This window comes from Saccostrea cucullata, unplaced genomic scaffold, assembly GCF_032062105.1.
Source record: "Saccostrea cucullata isolate Sc308-1 unplaced genomic scaffold, CSIRO_AGI_Scuc_v1 ctg182, whole genome shotgun sequence".
NCBI classification, from domain to species: Eukaryota; Metazoa; Mollusca; class Bivalvia; order Ostreida; family Ostreidae; genus Saccostrea; species Saccostrea cuccullata.
The window spans coordinates 7,307-27,000 of NW_026925642.1; the positions used below are offsets into that span (position 1 = coordinate 7,307).

At 34.0% G+C, this 19,694-nt stretch overlaps 2 protein-coding genes across 2 annotated transcripts; one reads left to right on the plus strand and one right to left on the minus strand.

Annotated features, from left to right (window-relative positions):
- Positions 1 to 894: 894 nt before the first annotated feature.
- Positions 895 to 13,007, plus strand: LOC134269443 (aquaporin-5-like). Its single transcript, XM_062751636.1, has 3 exons — positions 895 to 1,790; positions 7,279 to 7,359; positions 12,498 to 13,007. The coding sequence occupies exons 1-3, from the start codon at positions 1,176 to 1,178 to the stop codon at positions 12,753 to 12,755; spliced, it is 954 nt and encodes a 317-aa protein (XP_062607620.1). The 5' UTR covers positions 895 to 1,175; the 3' UTR covers positions 12,756 to 13,007.
- Positions 13,008 to 14,853: 1,846 nt separating this feature from the next.
- Positions 14,854 to 19,544, minus strand: LOC134269441 (uncharacterized). The gene is made up of 5 exons (XM_062751634.1): positions 19,529 to 19,544; positions 19,257 to 19,432; positions 17,135 to 17,332; positions 16,824 to 16,958; positions 14,854 to 15,950 (listed from the first exon to the last, which is right to left on the minus strand). Exons 1-5 carry the CDS (start codon positions 19,542 to 19,544, stop codon positions 15,819 to 15,821), a joined length of 657 nt encoding a protein of 218 aa, XP_062607618.1. The 3' UTR covers positions 14,854 to 15,818.
- Positions 19,545 to 19,694: the final 150 nt, after the last annotated feature.

Consider the following 19,694-nt stretch of genomic DNA (forward strand, 5'->3'; position numbering starts at 1 on the left):
GTCACTCAGTTAAGGAAGTCTTTTTAAAATACATAGGTGAGATATGCGATATCAATGTTTACCTGCATTTTTAAATGATTTGCTGTGCATGTTTACAATAACAAAACGGTTTTATGTTTTCTTCGTTACCTGTTTTTGGAATAGTTCTAATGGATACCTTGATACTGTGGTTATGACAGCTGATTTGTTTTCCCCAACCCTCCTGTTGTCTTTTTACTGGGTTTATCTAATTTATGTAAACTGGGAGAACTAGAAATTTCAAAACTTCCTCAAAATTGCCAGTATCAGAGTAGCCTAATCGCACGGATCGTCAAGAATTTTCTACTACCTTGTGGAGTTCTAACTTCTCCAAACATTACATAAGGTACTTAAATATCTTTGTCGCTATCTCAAAGTGTTTGGAAAGCTAGATGAATAATATATCTTTACAGTCGATTATCTACAAACTTGAAATGTTCAATAAAATTATCCCAAGTGCACCGTTTTTTATCAGACAATTTTGGTACAACTTCAAGGTAAAAGAAAACTAAAAAAAAAACTAATCATCTAAAGTATCACTAAAACATCCCAGAGGTGTGTTATTATGATTATAATTTTGTCATATTCTGTAGAACGCTCCACAAAAAATAAATACCACTGTCCTGTCAATGGACTCTCCTGCCCCCCGGGATCCAGTACGCTGACCATCAGCTGATGACATTTCCTATCCCGAACGAGCGGGCTTTATATACAATGTTTCATAAAACGTAATGATAAATTAAATAGAAATAAACCCCACTCCTTATGAAGTTTTTTGTGAATGATTCCGTCTATGCATCGCGTAATCACTTGCCCTCGACGAACCGTGTAACTGTTGTCATTCAAATTTGTAGCTAGATATATATACAGAGGAAGTATATGCGTATTAGATGCGCATCTTTACTTCGTCTATAAAGGTTGATTACCTGTGGCTCGTGATAGTGCGACAGTTTATCACTGGATCAGGGTGGCTCTGATATCTAAAGATTATATTTACCTTCGACAGGGGGTGAAAATCGTAAGGTAACCGCGAACATACCAATCTGGATTGTAGGTGTTTATTGTACTCATAAAGGAATTAATTTCCTAAAATTTAAATGCATCTCCATCGTAAGGATTTGACCAAATTTCGATAACCTCTATTATATAATCGGCTTATGAGTGGAGCGATTAAGCACGGAAAAGGCACCAGTTTGGAGCATCGAGGGTGTTCAAGACTCTGCAGATCCAGAATGGTGACGAGTTTGGATGACATTAAATCTCTCCGCTTCTGGAGAGCGGTGGGAGCTGAGTTTCTGGGAACATTGCTGCTCACAATGATCGGATGCGGTTCTGTGGTGACTTGGGATGAAGATGGGAAATTAGTGCAGATTGCTCTCTGCTTTGGACTCAGTGTTGCAACTGTCGTCTGGATCATTGGTCACGTGAGTGGAGGCCATATCAACCCAGCAGTAACTATTGCTTTCTTCGTTACTAGGCGCATCAGCCTGGCTCGTGGTATCTTTTATATCATCAGCCAGTGTGCTGGTGCAGTTGTAGGTGCAGCAATTCTATATGGCTTGACGCCTGCAAGTCACCGCGAAAGTGGCTCCCTTGGATTGACCAAAGTGAATCCTTCGCTAACAGGTGCTCAGGCTTTTGGAGTAGAGTTTTTCGTCACGCTTGTCTTGGTATTGACTGTCTTTGCGTCCTGTGACAAGAAAAGAAGAGATTTGAATGGATCCTTTCCTTTGTCCATCGGTCTGTCTGTTACTATGTGCCATTTATTTGCAGTAAGTACTCGAAAGTGTTTGCATGATATACAAAGGGTCTACCACACAATTTTCTTGTCAATCACCCCTTTAGATGTGATAGAAGATATTCTATTATTAAATTGTTTCAGAAATATGCTAATTTGAGCATCACAGGAATGACTTGCAAATGCAACTGCATAAACTTATCTTCCAACTGCGTATTTTTATTCATGCATGAAATTTAAAGTTACGCAACCAATTTTTCAATTTTTTAAACCGTCAATCATTCTCTGACAAATATAACACACCCTAGAATACCTGACGTACAGCAAAGGGATAGGGGAAAATCAAATGTCAGATTTCCTTTTATAATACCCTGGTTTCCCCTTATTTCTATCAAAACCAAAAGTGAATCTCACTTTAAACGTTCTTTCCAAACTTTTAAGTATTTTTTATCAATCTAATTGCATCACGTGTGGATAATGTCAGGTTCTGGTGTAATGCTCTCCTCTCAAATGCATAAATACACATCCAAGAACAGTGGCGTAGCATCGTTCTTGAAAGTGGGGGGGGGGGCAGCCAGAGAAAAATTTTTTCTACTTACCTGAAAAAGTTGACAAGCAAAAAAAAAAAAAAAAAAAGGAAAAGCTGACCAAAGTCGAAAATCCTTTGTAGTGTCAACTACCTTTAGTAACAATTCTAATACTACATTTTTGGTACATCACTAAAAGTGGGGGGCCAACCAGCCTTTCAATTAACATTTCCTATAAGTGAGGTTGGGAAAAAAAGGTCCCCCCCCCCCCCCCCCCCCCCCTGTTGCTACGCCCCTGAAGCAAGTGCAAGCATTTACTGTCATTATACATTTCTAAAACGGATGTATTGGGAAAAACTGTTTTGAATTTTACAATTGATTAACACGTCTCCCATGAAGAATATCTGTCTTCACTGAATGAAGTACTTATGTACAATCAAATATCTCTTCAATCATTCCTGTTAAATTTTTGTCTCTCTTCTCTAAGGTCTAATTTGTGTCACGTTCACCGAAGTGTCATGAAATGGGGTTATCTGTGACAGGTCACATTTAACGGTTTGATCTCACTATTTGTTTAGTTGTTTATAAGTAAGTAGTGAAATTTCGAAAACTCTAAGTTCGGATCCGTGATAAGAAATCGCCATCAAACGATCTGAGGTTTTGTCATAAGAATTTGTCACTTCATGATCTCGGATTTTATGTAAAGCCAATATTTACATCGCAATAAAGAGGTAAAAATATCATAAAATAGAAATAAACAGTATTCCCGACAACTCACAGGTGTGGCCGTATATGTGCATTGTCCCCGGGTCCTTAGACAGGAGATCTTCAATTGCTTCTCTTGTATATGCGAAACTGTAGCGTTATGGTTTTATGTCTTTAGTCTTTGACCATAAAAGCAAAATATAAAACCATGTAATAACTACAGTTTTGCAGCACATACTTTGCTCCCAATTTCTCTCATTTCAGAAAGTGGAAGTTTCACAATCTTTGAGTTTTAAAGAAAAATTGACTTATTTTACAACTTAAAATTTTTTACACTTTTTATTCAATGATTTTTTTGAAATAGTTGTAATTTTATTAAGCGTTATCTATCACTTTTATCCATCATCGCCCACATTGGTTTTGCGAAAGACTGTAAATACGAGATATATTTTTATATGTTTTTAAAGTTAAGGTTTACTTTAGCATGCATATTACGTTGACTATAAATTGTTTGGCCAAAAGTTTTAAATTTTGAGTAATGACTCGTGCGTTAAAAACGTCAAAAACGCTAATCTGAATATTCTCATTGTCCCCCGCTTTAATTATTCGTCTGTCCGTCTCGTCACAAAAACTTTAACCTTGCCCATAACTTTTGATTTAGTGGAGCTATGACTTTCATATTTCACAGGTGTATTCCTTGTGACAAATTTACCACCAAATTTGACCTTTTGAAATGTAAAAAATTCCAAACTTTTACTTTGGCCATAACTTTTGAATAGTAGGTACTAGGACATTCATATTTCACATATGTATTGTTTGTGGCAAGACCTTTCATTGGATAACAACAACCTTGACCTTTTGACCTTTTGGAGATTTAACTTATGAAAAAACTTTAACCTTGACCATAACTTTTACGGTGTAAGGCTTTCGTACTTCACATATGTAATCCTTTGAGAAGACCTTTCATTGGATACCAATAACTTTTACCCTTTGACCTTGACCTTGGAGATTTACTACTTTTAAAAAGTTTTAATCACAACTTTTAAACAGTAACTTTTATATTTCACATATGTATTCCTTGTGGCAAGACATTTCATTGGATACAAACAACCTTGACATTTTGACCTTGACCTTGGAGATTTCCGTATATGAAAAACTTTGACCTTGACCATAACATTTGAACAGTTCCGATCACAAATGTAATTCTTTTGAAAGACCATATTGTAGATAAATAAACATGTCTTTTATATTTCACATATGTATAATCAAATAAAACAATTATGAAAAAATCTTGACCATAACTTTTTAGTTCATACTTCACAAACAAACATGGATATCAACAACATTTCTTGACCTTGGAGTTAAATTTAAAAAAAACTTTTTTTTTGCCATAACTTTTTAAGCATAGGGTTTTCATCTTTAAAAAAAAGATCATCAATAAAAATGTTCATATTACACACAATACATAAAAAATTTCCAATTCTTTTTTTTGTCTTCTTTGTCATCTGTTTTAATTTTATTCTTTAAATTTCCATTTTATGTTGAAAATCAGTTTGATTTTAAAACATAAGTACATTTTATGTAAGTATCCATGCATCACAATTTTTAATAAAAGGTAAAATTAGCAAGAGGCCAAAGGGTCATAATTCTCACCTGAATCACATTAATATTATTCCGATAAATGAACATATGTAGATAAATAAACATGTAGATAATCAAATAAAACAATTATAATCGAGATTAGTTAAACATCTACAAACTTGATAAATTTAAAAATTTCAATAAAAATGAAGCGCTAATTGTCATCAATTAAATTCCTTTGTTAAAAATCAGTTTGATTCTATACATAAGTACACTGAAGTTGTTAATAAAAGGTTGCTGGAGTTCCTCGTTGACAACATTTATGTAGTCTTCAGAGAAAATAGCTGCAGAACTTTAGCTCTCCGAAAAAATATTTTGACAGACCGGAGAGCTACAGTGCCACCAGATGAAAAAACTGTATATTTATTGCGCACAAAAAAGTTGCGCTTGGTCATGGATTAATTCTTCCAAATTTTTACCTCAATTGCATAAAATTTGGCGAGAAATTCCTGGTTCTCTATCAAGTACTTTTGTAGTTGACATCTACACATGGCGCGATAATCCGAATTATCTTGCAAACCAAAATGGCAGTATAAATAGACGAAATTTTCGATGATCTCGTGTTATGCCATTTAACAACAATTATATGGAATTTGTTTTGTTTAATATTTTGTGATGATAGATTTAAAAACATTGAGAAATAAATCGTTAAATGGCTGTTCTGTATATTCACCTTTTTCATAAATTTTTAATTGGTAAAATCAAATAGGGCTCATTAATTTAGCAGGGGATGCTTTTTATTCCTAGGCACTTGATCCCATATCTGGGATTTCCAGAGGTCCATGTTTTATGCCTTTTTCACAGATTTATATTGTTTAACTTTATAGATTCTATGAAATCGATCACTGTTCTATATTCACCTTTTTCATAAACTTTAATTGGTAAAGTCATATTCATTATTTAGCCTTAGCTTGCTTCTTCCTGGGGTGCTTTCTTCATGTAACTAGCATCCTGAGAGTATTGCGTAAGTATCTGAAAGGCGTTATTCAGTCAAAATTCATTGAAGCGAACGAGACGAAATGCAAAATTTGGTCTAAGATTCATCAAGGTAGACTATATAAAAAATCGGTTCAATATCTTTAAACTTGTTAATTGGCAAATCATGGACCTGACGTTCCTACAAATTTGTAAAACTGATCCCTTGCAGTGTCTCCTACCAAGCCCTAGAATAAGGGGAGGGGCTGTAAAAAAAGTAAAACCAATTTGCTAATTCCAAATATCGTTGCCTTTTCTGGTCCCAAAATTGAATTAAATTTGTAAAGAGAACATACCGTTTTAGATACATTCAAAATTAATTTTGAAATATTTCCTTCATTCAAATGCATCTTTAACTATTAATGTACGTGTGTAACTAAAGTTGACTCAGTTACATGTATCTAACAAGTATGAAATATATGGAGATAACGAATAGTATTCAAGTTCAAAAGTCCAATAAACAATACGTAACTGGAGCACAGCAATCACGGACCTCTAAAAAATCAAAGGTGGGATTAGGTGTCATGGAGGAGTGAGCATCCCATGTCGACAGGTCGAATGCTCCTTGTCATTATCGGGAAATAAGGGGAAATCCGTTTACAATTCCGTGTGTATATGATAATAGTATAACAATTAGTATGAAAAATGTCAGTCAGCATTGCAGAGGTATTTGCTGACAAGGACATTGCATCGACCACAAAACTTCCCAAATGATGACTTTGAACAAGACTGCTGATATTCTTCTTTCAACAACTTGTTTGTCAATAGTTTACCTCGTTTTAGGGTTTGTTCATACGTAGAGCATGCTCTTGCATATCGAATCAACCGAGAAATATGCAGGTGATGAAGGTATATTGAAGCATACGTAGGGAAAGTTGATGATTGAAAGTCAGTCATTAAGGTTATCATCAAGCTTGGTTTTTAGATTGTTACATTAACGTCTTACATCAACGGACATAAAATACCTTATTATGAAACAGATGTGTCAGACTCTGTGGTATCTTTTATTTCATGCTTAACGAGGATATATCTTATCTACATAAGAATGGGAATAACCGTTTTTAACTGACAATACGTCGTCGATATATCTAAATGTCGAGTTGAAAGCCACAGCAAGTGTTTTCTTCTTTTCACATGTATGACTTTGCATTCTAGACATTGTAATTTGCTTCTGTTGATTTTGATGGAATGCTGAGGACATCCCGTTCTTGATTGAAGGGCTTCTGTCTTTAATAGGTGCATAACGCATATAAAAATCCTGTCTTAGACAGGTTAATGTGCATAATGCCCTTTGATTAAGTTAAAAGCCGTCTGATCTTTTTTTATGAGGATGTAATAAATTTCATTAAAAAATAAACTAATTTTACTTTAAATTCAAATGATTCAAACCACTAGAAAACACCTTGATCTGAATTTTGTTCTATTTGTGACATCTTTGACAACAAACCAATTAACAATTTTTTTGGAAATCATGCTTAGGGTCTGGAATAAAACTGAATTTTTTTTTTAACTGAGTAGCAAAAATAACTATGTATTAAGAAAAGAAAAGAAAAGAAAATTGGTCAAAACTTGACCCCCCCCCCAATACGTGCTTATCGGATGCACTTCAAATGCTAAAACGTTTTCAATTCTTCCTCTGTTGGTTTCATCAGTTTACACTTTATTATACTATAGATCCAGTACACGGGCTCCAGTATGAACACTGCCAGGAGTTTTGGTCCTGCTGTCGTCATGGGTTACTGGGAATACCACTGGGTGAGTTTATTAAATCAGATATAATATAATGTATAAAACTTAAGTTCTCGCTATCCTTGTCATTGTTCGGATTTAGTTAGGATTTTTTAATTTAAAACACAGTGTGCATACAGTGCATATTAAGCTGAAAAAAAAAATGCTGTTCATTTGATCAATTTGTGAGAACACAAATCGATCAAATGAAATACATGTATTTGTAAGACTTGTAAGAAAAATTTTCTTGCTGTTTAAGAATGGTGATTAATTAAAACTTGAATTTTTTTGTAATATTAGACGGTAAAAATGTACGTTTTGTTAATTGGCATTAAAACTTATACTATATGGTACGTGTCTTGCTTTAACAAATTTCTTGGAAAATTAATGACACATAGATAGCTCATATCTGTGTTTTCCCACCATATTTTCTGATGCATTTATCCCCAAGGAAATTCGTTAACCCAGTAATCATTCTACGTAACCAAACTGCAGATTTTCATATGGACACTTTTGAGCAAAATTAATGAAATATTTAAATATTAAATAACAAATAAGATATGCTCACGAAATACCAATGACAGCTCATGGTCTATTTTAAAGTTTCTCAAATGCGAGTCAAACTCTAAGGTCAAGAATTGAAAAATGTTAGTACCCAGAGAAAAATCTTGTTACAAGAAATATAAATGCCTTTGCACCAACCGTTCAATTATACTCGAGGTCAAAATTTTCAAAAGTACATTCGAACTCTAAGGTCATGAGTCCAAAAATACGCAAGTTGTAATGCTCTTGTGAATCATTACTTTTCTTCAAGCCATTCAGAAATTATTGTCAGGATTAAAGTTTTCTTTTTGACCTAAAAGTAGGAGAGAAAATACCGGAAAATGCTGACATTTAAATATTAATCTTTATTTGTTGTTAGAAATAATAATGCATGTAAAATAAAGCCTTTGTACCTATGTTCAAAAGATATAGCCAACATTAAGGGTTTTAATTTTAAGTAAATAAAACTCAAGTTCAAAGTAAAAATTGTTGGTACCCTAGAAAAAGTTCTTGTCTCAAAGAGAGATATATACACGTTAAATAGTAAAGTATGGGCCTAAATCATTCAAAAGGTATGGCGAAGGTTTAACTTTGTCAAAAGTAGCCCCAAGATCAAAGAGAGGTCATACATAGTGTAGTGAAATAGAATAATCATGGTGTATTGAAATGCCTCTGAAATCGTCCAATCAAAGCATTTTATATTTAACCAATCAAAGTTTACAGCCAATAAGGGTTCCCCAGTTATTAACAAATCATTAGTAATTAGGCATAGGAGACAAGGTATAAATACAGGCACCCATATGATATATGGTTACTTGGTTATTGCTTAAATTGCTAGAGTAAAATCTTTTGGGCTGGGTTTTTGGGCTGTGTTGGGAAACAACAGAATTGTTTGTTATACCACTCAGCTCAGGAATCTAGTTCCTTAGTGTCTCAATGACTAGTGTCTTGTTGACTATCGATTGTGTCTTGGTAACTTATAATAAAGGTGTCTTGGTGACTTTAGTTTGTGTCTTGGTGACTTTTTAGGATAGATGTAGACTGTGTCGGGAAACAACAGCATTGCTCGTTAAACCACTCAGTCTGCAGCTACAGTGATATAACGTGATAGATTGATTATTGGTTTGATTTTAAGTGATTTTTTTGTTATAGTTCGTTTTCTCTAGTTTACTTATCATTATCCAGATGGGACCCAGGAAAAGATATATACTTATATATTTAATGTCAGTCAGTTGTTCGCCATTGCTGTTGAAGTTTGTTTTGATTCTATATTTACAAACGAAATTCTCAGGAAGGAAACCTAAGCGTACTTTGTACGTCGATAACTTGTTAAAAAAGGTCTGGTCACATGGAATACCTCAATTCAATTCATTTCATAATGTAAGACATACTGAGCCAGAAAAGATGAAACTTGTATGGAAGCATCTTCAGGTAGTGTAGATTCAAGTTTGTTCAAATCATGACCCCCTGGGGGTAGGGCGGGCCCCAAGGGACAATTACAGTAAATACATAGGGAAATTCTTTAAAACTCTTCTTCTCAAGCACAACAAAGCCATGATTGGTTATCATATTTATATGAAAGCATCCTTAGGTAGTGTAGATTCAAATTATTCAAATCATGACCCCCGGGAAGGGGGCGGGGCCACAACGGGGATCAAAGTTTTACTTAAAAATATCTTTAAAAATCTTCTTCTCAAGCCAAGCAAAGACATTATTAGTTATATTTATGTGGAAGCATCCTCAGTTGGTGTAGATTCAAGTTTGTTCAAATCATGACCCCCTGGGATTGGGAGTGGCCACAATGAGAGATCAAAGTTATGCAATATAGGAAATATTGTTAAAAATCTTTTTCTCAAGAACAGCTCAGCCGTGACTAGTCATATGTATATGGAAGCATCTTCAGTTGGTGTAGATTCAAGTTTGTTCAAATCATAACCCCAGGGTTCGGGTGGGGCCACAGTGGGGGTTTACATAGAAATTATAGAAAAATATCGTTAAACATCTTCTTTTCAAGAACAGCAAAGCCCATGCAAATGGAGATTAGTCATACTTATATGGAAGCATTCTCAATTTGTGTAGATTCAAACCATGACCCCCTCCCCCCGATGGGGGTGGGGCCACAATTGGAGATCAAAGTTGTGCATAGAATTTTTTTCTCAAAAACAGCAAAGCCATGATCTGTCATATTTATATGAAAACATCCTCAGTTGGTGTAGTTTCAAGTTTGTTCAAATTATGACCACTGGGATGGGGGTGGGGCCAGAGTAGGTGATCAAAATTAAACATGGAAACACATATTAGGAAAAAATATTTGATTTTGATATGGAGGCCTTCTCAGGTAGTATAAATCAAATTGGTTCAAATAAGGGTCCGGGGGTAGGGCTTGTTCACAATGGAGGTCAAATTTTTGCAAATGAATAAATAGAAAAAAATCTTCTGCTCAATAACAGCAAAGCAATTTGTTACATTGATATGTAAGGATCATCAGGTAGCTTAAAATTCATCCCCCCCACACACACACATTAAACTATTCAATATACTGAACTATTTTTTTTCTTTTTTCCCTAGCCAATGTGCTCAGGTGAGCGATGTGGCCCATGGGCCTGTTGACTTACAAATACATGTATTCCACATAACATCGGTCCATTTGTCAAGTTGAAGTGTCGGTCTGATCCCCACTTTTCTGTTTTTGTTTTTAATATCTCCAATACCTGCACGTAGTAAAGGTCAACATGGGAAATGTAATTAATTTATTACAGGTATGCGCCGATAAAGGTAAATTTCCTCTTATCACTGCATGGACAGATGCCATCTAGGTCTGGAGGATTGATAGTATTGTTTGTAATTAACATTACACTTCCTGCTCTCTAATGATTAATTAATCAACTTTATGATCTACATGCAGACCAGAATTTATTGTCGAGAACATTGGATAAAATATATCACTTCAAAAGGCATTAGCTTTATTTGTAGGAGCGAACAGTACAGTTTGTTTGTAATGCCCAGTGATCAAGGATTTTGCCCTGTCCATTTGTCTGTTGCCTGCAAAAACGTAAACCTTGTCCAGGTTAAAGCTACGGCGCTCACACTTCTTCTTTGTATCTTTTATGATAAAGTCTTTCTTTGGACATTATCACATTTGACCCCTTAAACTTGATCTTAGAATTTGGCCCGCAATGGCAAAAATTTACCAAACTTTAACATTAGCCATAACTTATGAACTGTTGTTGTTAGGTGTTCATACTTCACGTGTGTATTAATAATTTTTTGAAAGACCATTCCCTGGGTTTTTTCCAAGACCATTCCCTGGGTGTATTTTTTTTTTTTACTTTTTGAACTTGACCTTAGAGATTGGCCCATTTAAAAAAAAACTATAACCTTGGCCATAATTTTAACAGGTAAAACTATAAGGCTTTCATATTTCACAGATTTATTCCATGTGAAAAGACCTCTCTTGGGATTTTTGACCGTGGAGTTTGACCTACTTTTGAATAAATTTAATTTTTACCGTAATTTTCAAATAACTATGTTGGCTCTATGGCTTTTAAATTTCACTTATGAACTTCTGAACTTCGTTTGGCAAAACCTGCCCCAAGGTAAAAATTTTGAACTTGAGAGTTTGAGCAAGTTTAAAAAAATTGCCATAAATTTTGAAAGGTTGGTGATTGAGCTTTCGCAGTTAACAGGTATAGTAATCCTTTCTTTGAATGACGATTTTTTGATCTCTTGACTTAGTTTGACGTTTGTCTTGCATGTGAGATACTTTGATCTTCGTCTTATAGCTGCCATACGGGGACATCAGTGTTCCGCAAACACATCTTTTGTTTTTGGTTTGTTTTTAATTTGCTTTGAGGCGGTTTTGAATACAGTAAAATTCATTTTGATAAAATAATTTCACTACTAATGTATACCAGGGATGTACTTCTTCGCTGGAATTTTCTTAAATATTGAACTTTTCATTTCCGTCCTTTCCAGAAATGTGTTTAAAAAATGAATAAATAAGGGAAATGCAAAATAAAAAATACTGGAAATACCATGCAAAATTCCGAAAATAAATACATAAATTTCGTTTCTTTAAAACTATATTTGGCCTATAAACAACATCATCATATAGAAGAAAATTTAATATGACGGGGAAAAACACCTCTTGTTGAAGATCCGTGTTTAATGGCATGTTAATTTTGGTATTGGATTACGGACCTTAAATTTAAAGTTCTTAGAAATGTCCATTTTTTGTTTGATATGCCTGTGTGGTTTTGAATCAAATATTTGGGAACAATTTTATACTTCTTGGATAGTAATTATAAAGAACATTATCCTCAACATTCAATTCAACACACCGAGTCAGACTATCAAATAAATGGAAATGCACATAATCAATCATGAAATCTTTGTAGTTAAATAGAGATAATTAATCACTCGATAAAATAATTAGTCTTTATCATGTTTTTCTCTATAAATATAAATGTTTTATATAATATACAATTAATCCACCTTCTCAAAAAAGCTGTCTTTTTGAACCTTCATTCATCAGTATTTGTATACTACATATGTATGTATTAGAAGTACCTTAAAAACATATTTCATCTGCCCCTACATCATGTACTTATATCTTTGTTTAGGTATACTGGTTGGGCCCTCTATTGGGCGGACTTGTCGCCGGGCTTCTCTATGACAACGTATTCGCTACCAACGCATCCCTCCTAAAGGCGCGCGGGTTTCTGCTATCAAGTCAGTACGACACGGAGAAGTTTCCCGCCAGTAAACCTAAGATCCGGGTGATTGAGGAGGAGGATGAGGAGGGGGAGGATGACAGGGACCCCCTCAGCAGCTCATTCGACTCCCACAGGGAGGAGGAGAAGAGGCCCGAATCTCCATAGCAACTGGTGTCCAAAGCTTTAACAACATACTCGCATGCTTTATAAATGAATCTTTTATAAAAAGAGAGTCAGACTGAGGCGATTTCTTCACAGCTGCTGTTTCTAGAAGGACATTTTCTTTTAAATTTTGTAAACTTTTTCGTGTGTGTAGAACTGTAGATGTATATCATTGTATGGATGTGTATGTTTCAAATGCTTCATGTGTAATTGTAATAGGTGTATCTTACGTCTGAAATACAATTCTGAATTGCTTGCAAAGGTGTCTAGATAGAAATAAATTCGGGATATGGGTGGGTGACTTGATGTCTCAGTTAGGGAAGTAACTGTTTCTACTGCTGAGGAACAAATTTCTCCAATGTAAGATGTATTATATGTGTATCTTCATTAAAATAAAAAAAAATAATAATAAAACATTTTTTATTTTAATATAATATAATATTAGTATTCATGGTGACTAAACAAAATAATAGTACGAGGGGTGATCAAAAAGTTCGTGAACTAATTAAATACCGTAAATCTGGAAATTTTTACGTCGATTTTATTTTGCGAATTAGGGTCAAAATGCTGTTGATAAATTTTTCCGTACCAAAATTTTGCGAATGACCACTGCTTTGTTTTATATTTTCTTATTGGTGAATTATTTTTAAGAAAAATATTTTTGCGAATGCATTGCACTCGAAAATTTGCTAAAAATTTATCTACAGCAAAAATTTCCAGATTTACGGTAACTTCCATAAAAGAAACAATATTTGGTTTCAGTGTTGATTATATTTTAAATTAGTCCTCTTTGATTTTAATGTACATCTGCAACCGTTCTGCTCATGCGCGAATCATGTGATATACGCGATCACGTGACCCTCTGCGTAGCATTCTGTCACAAAAACTGAAAGATTTTCTGAGTTTTATATTTCTTTTCATGTTAGTTAATTTTTATAAGAAGAACAGTTCATTTATCAGAAATGGTTAAATCTCGGCAACAGAATGGGTGGATAAGAATATCCTTTCCAAAAATAAGCATGGCGAAAAAAAACCCAAATTTTCTCTCTCGGGAGAGACGTTTATTCAAGGTGGATAGAGAATGGGTGCCTCCATTTTATCATATCTTATATGTTTAAAATCTAAAGTAAATGATATCTTAGGTATTTAATAATTATATAATTGTTGAAATATTCAACTATTTTTCAAAGTGTAAATTGGAGATCTTTGATAGCAAATTGCTTAATTAAAAACACATCTCTTTTCAAACTTGCTTTCACTGGGCAACATAACAAGTATCATTTTTAACCATTTGCCTTCCTTCACTAAAACTATCAATCCAATCATTGATTCAATATATAGGAAGTCATTTATCTTAATAAACTGTATACAAATTATTTTACGCTACTGAAAAGGCGTTTCTAAGATATACCATAAATTTTACAGTCGTTTGTTGAACGAGTAGGACTGAGACAACCATTTTTCGCCACAAATGACCTACATAGTGACGTCATTTTCACATTGTGACGTCATAATGATAGACAAAATCCTTACTTCAGCATATGCTATTTATAGAACTTGTGCATGGTTATGTGTGTACCATCTGAATTGTGGTTTTATAGATATAGAGATAGTTCGCGAACTTTTTGATCACCCCTCGTATTCATGATGACTAAACAAAATTATTACTGGACTAGCACTATTTCATCACCAATACTACTGGCAATTGATAAAAAAAATACAAAACAGATATTCTTTTATATTACAATTTTTATTAAATAAATGTGAATAAGCTGAAGTAAACAAACAGGCCAGTCTACCTCGTATGTGTAGAGAACTAAGGTAACACTGATTATCAAAAATCCTTACGCTAATGAACTATGTTCTTTGACTTATGAAGTTTTCAAAGTCATTGCTTCTAATGTTTATATTATATAGATAAAACTTCGTTTTATTTTTGTTGCTTTATTTAGCGTTTGTATTATCTCAAAAGCGGTTGAGAGTATAAGAACTATATTTTAGCGCGTAACTTTAAAATGGCGACTATGGGGTCAACATCCTGCCTTGAACAGGATCACATAAGCCGGCAATTGCTCTTTGAGCAATAAGCCCGGCTAAAATATCCTTTTATTTTACAATTTTTATTAAATAAATGTGAATAAGAAGTCACAGGCAAGTCTGCAGTGAAGCTTAATGAAAAATTAATTCAAACTTGAGCTACTGGTTTGTACTTTCAAAAATGGAAGAGAAAAGCTACACTAATGCACCTGAGAAACCTATTTTGTGGGAAGGATCAGACTGACTTGACCATTATTAGAAGGTAATGTTATTTTACCTGCTACTTTTACAAAAACCTTGAAAATCGGAAAATTCCAAAAATTATACTAATAGCATAAATATATCTTAGCTGTTTGCTTTATTAAATAATTCACAAAGCACCAATTATCCTGTCAACAGGGGGTGGTTACTCCTCCAAGAAGCACCTTAAATATTCAGAAAGTACACAACAGAGCAGTACAATGTACATGTATTTTCCATCTAAAAGTAACAAGCTGTCAACATTCATAAACTTATAGGTTCAAATGTAATGAGAATACTTGGTATTGAGATACATGTACATGTATTTATGACATTGGATTAATTCAGTATGGAATTTTTCCTTAAATCCATTTTATGGCGATGACTCTAATACCAAGTAGTGATGCTTTTTTTTGAGATTGAAAAAAAATACCCTTGTTACTAGAAATTATTTTTATAAAAAGAAAAAATTATTTCTTGACATTTTACCCTAACATCTCTACCAAACATATGTATATTCAGTTTTCTTTTTCATGAAAGAGGTTGAAAATTTTTAACTTGTTACAGTGTATGTATCAATCATTAATTTGTTAAAATCCCTTGCCTGAAACATTGGTCATCTATATAAGCAAATGTAATGGAAGGAGAAAATATATGGCTGGACCAGGATCAAACCTGAGCCCTTGCATCACTAGTCAGGTGCTCTACAGAGTCAGACTGAGCTAACCGGGCTGATATATCCATGGCCCAAACCATTACACAAATATATCATAAAGCATACATATCCATTTATAGAACTTCCATGAAGTCTTCTGATTCCAGTAGTTGTCTCCTCCTGAATAGATGGCGCTGTATTCTCCATCTTCTGTATCCAACAAATGCTGACAGTCCATAAACCAGGACACAGATGTATCCTATAATCTGAAATACATGTTCGTATGATTTAAATAAGTATTCCATGCAATCATAATTTACAGTTTATTATTCCAATGTGTTATTTTTGGTATATAAAAGAGATAACTGTCTCTCTTGATTTTGCCTCATTTCTATTTTTTCACAATATCAAGAAAAACATGAAAATAAGATGGGGGAACAACATCCCCATGTAAATCATTTTTTTTTTTCAGTTTCATCACACTCTCCAGTCTCTTTCAGCTCTACTGGTTTGTACTTATAACAAATGAAGACAAAAGTAGCAATTGGGACTTAAAACTTTACAACAGCAATAAATAGAATAATGATGCTAATGATTGAGCTCTTTTTGAGGCAAGATACTGCAATAAGACTACAGCTGTAGGAGTAGCTATTAATAAACTTTTAGAGTATTTACAGACAGACAGACGGATGGACGCCAGGCATTACTATTGAAAACATGTGTTTTTTTCTCCTAGGTACTATTTTTTTTTCTGATTTATTTTCTCTACACAAGCCCCTGTGGTTTCATGAGAGTTTTTGGCTCTCAGGCTCTGCAACTTAGATGAGCTCACTTTTTGTCCAATTTAAGTCTCACTTCTCCACAATAAATAAACTTTTGATGGAGTGATCAAATGGAAATGGAAATGAAGCTCATTTAAGTTTTATGGCACCTGAGCCAGATTTTGTCAACTAGCAAATTACATTGTACTATTCTTGAGTATTTTTCTTTAGCTTAACAATTTCTGTACATTACTGGTTTAGACTGAGAAATTGATAGAAATCAAAAGTGTCAAAGCCACACATTTAAACAAATTGCATTTAAGATCATTTTTAAACTGATAAAGACATATGCATTTTAATATCATACATTATACTTACTATTGAGATAATGAACTTTGTGGACAAATCTTCTGGCAAGTTTTCTTCCATCAATTTTAAATGTTCAACATAATTGGCAACAATAGATGTGGAGATAAGATATGAGAGTGAAAACATGGAATATAGTAAGAAATCCTTTAGAAAGAAAGAAAAGAGAGGAATAAAACTTTAGAAGAGGAATTATAATAGTTAGTGTAGTGATGAAAATTGTCTTAATATACATTAAAAAAATTTAAACCAAAAATTTAAAATGAACATGTATTTATGTATTTAGCAATAATTAAATCTAAGAAAATTAATTTTATTCTCACCAAGAGCCACCAGTTGACTGGAAGCATTTGGTCTGACCCTGTGACTTTGATCCCCCATAAAGCAAGGCTACTGAGAGAGGACCACATTATCACAAAAAGCAGGACTCGCACATGCCAGTTCTGAGGTAGGGACAGAAAATCACCCCCGTCAATACCTGAGCAGGTCACTATTGCCAGAAAACAGCAGAGAGAAAGCAGCTGTAAAAATAACATACAATATTATTCATCTATGTAATACATGTAAGGGGGGGGAGAGAGAGATGCCTACCAGAATAGTCTACTGTATTCTTCACCTCTCCCATTGCAAAACAAACCATGTGGTTTGATTCCTGTAAAAAAATTAAGCAAGGAAGGAAAACTACTAGTGGGAGTTGGACTGAAATTCAGGACTTTGCACTATAACTGAGTCTTGTCCACAAAGTAGAATCTTTAAAATTAAACTTCTATTTTTATTATGCCCCCATAAACAAAGTTTTGGGGTATATAGTTTTTGTTGTGTCTTTCCATCTGTCTGTCTGACTGTCTCTCTGTCTGTCTCTCTGTTTGTTTGCAAAACTTTAACCTTGCCCAATGGCCATAACTTTTGATTTTGTGGATCTATGACTTTCGTATTTCACATGTGTATTCCTTGTGACAAGACCTCTCTTTGGGTACCACCAAATTTGACCCTTTGACCTTGACCTTGGAGTTTGACCCACTTTTACACAAAAATTCCAAACTTTTACTTTGGCCATATCTTTTGAACAGTAGATACCAGGACATTTATACTTCAAATATGTATTGTTTGCGGCAACACCTTTCATTGGATACCAACAATCTTGACCTTTTGACCTTAACCTTGGAGATTTCCATACTTCTGAAAAAACTTTAACCTTGGCCATAACTTTTGAATGGTAAGGGATAGGGCTTTCATGCTTCACATATGTAATCCTTGTGAAAAGACCCTTTATTGGATACCATAAACTTTTACCCTTTAACCTTGACCTTGGAGTTTGACCTCCTTTTAAAAAGCAAAGCTAGATCATAACTTTTAAAGGATTTGGGCTAGTGCTTTCATACTTTACATATTTAATTCTTGTGACAAGACCTTTCATTTGATAGCAAGACCTTTGATCCTCTGACCTTGACCTTGGAGTTTGATCTACTTTTAAAAATTTTTAACCTTGTCCATAATTTCTGAACGGTTAGGACTAGGGCTTCCATACTTTAAATACTTATTCTTTGTGGCAAGACCTTTCATTGAATACCAATTACCTTGACCTTGGAGATTTTCGTACTTATGAAAAAACTTTAACCTTGACCATAACTTTTGAATGCTAAGGGATAGTGATCTCATACAATATCTTGTGAAAAGACCCTTCATTGGATACCAAGAACTCTGACCCTTTGACCTTGGAGTTTGACCTCTTTTTAAAAATCAAACCTTGACCATAACTTTTAAAGGGTTAGGGCTAGTGCTTTCATACTTTACATATTTAATCCCTTCAAAAAGACCTTTCATTTGATAGCAAGACTTTTGACCTTGGAGTTTGACTTACTTTTAAAATTTTTTAACCTTGACCATAGCTTTTGAAGGGTTAGGGCTAGAGGATCCATACTTCACATGTGTATTTTTTGTGGCAAGACCTTTCATTGGATACCAATTACCTTGATCTTTTGACCTTGACCTTGGAGATTTTCAATCTTATGAAAAAAAACTTTAACCCTGGCCTACTTTCATATTTCAGAATTGTATTTCCAGTGAGTTTGCATTTAAGAAAAATTTAATCTTCACTATGTTGCCATACGGGGGGCATCAGTGTTTCACAAACACATCTTCATGATCTTGTTTATAAACCTAAAATTCAGCAAAAGTTGACATTTTCTGACAAAATGCATTTTACTCTCTGTACATATTATAAACTTAAGATATTTGTGTCTTGGCAAATTTAGCTGATAGACTGGTCAAAATTAATTATTAAAATTAGTTGATAGACGTGCAAGATTTGGGTTTTATTTGACATTTTCAGTGACAAAATAGACAATAAAGATTACATTCTTCATTCCTTTAGATGAGATATTAGATGGGATATTAATTGATACTTTTGAATAAATTGTTCAATATAAAAGACATTTAATATACCACTTGAAATAGCCTGAGGAATCCACTACAAGAGAAAAGGAAATCCGTATTACAGTAGATAAACACCATGTCCCCTTCATCCAACATCTGCATTTGCTGGACCCTGGTTTGTGGACTTTCGTCGTCTGGTCCACAGTAGTTTGGGTTTGTGATAAATACCTGATGAGTGAGGATGCCTTTTTAAAAATACAATTTATCAAAATATCTTCTTTTCCTTAAATATTTGTGACCAGAATTCTACAAAAACACAAGAATATATCCAGATATTTTACATGCTCCATCCTCCATTACTTCCGTTCATTAAGCTTTTTATGGAGTTGGCAACCTTGTTGATTTTTATATAGAGAATGTAGGGTCTCTCGTTTGTTTTAGGTAATTTTTCGATTTCTTCACAAATATGGCAATCAGTGAAAGACAACTCTTGTCACAGATTAGCCA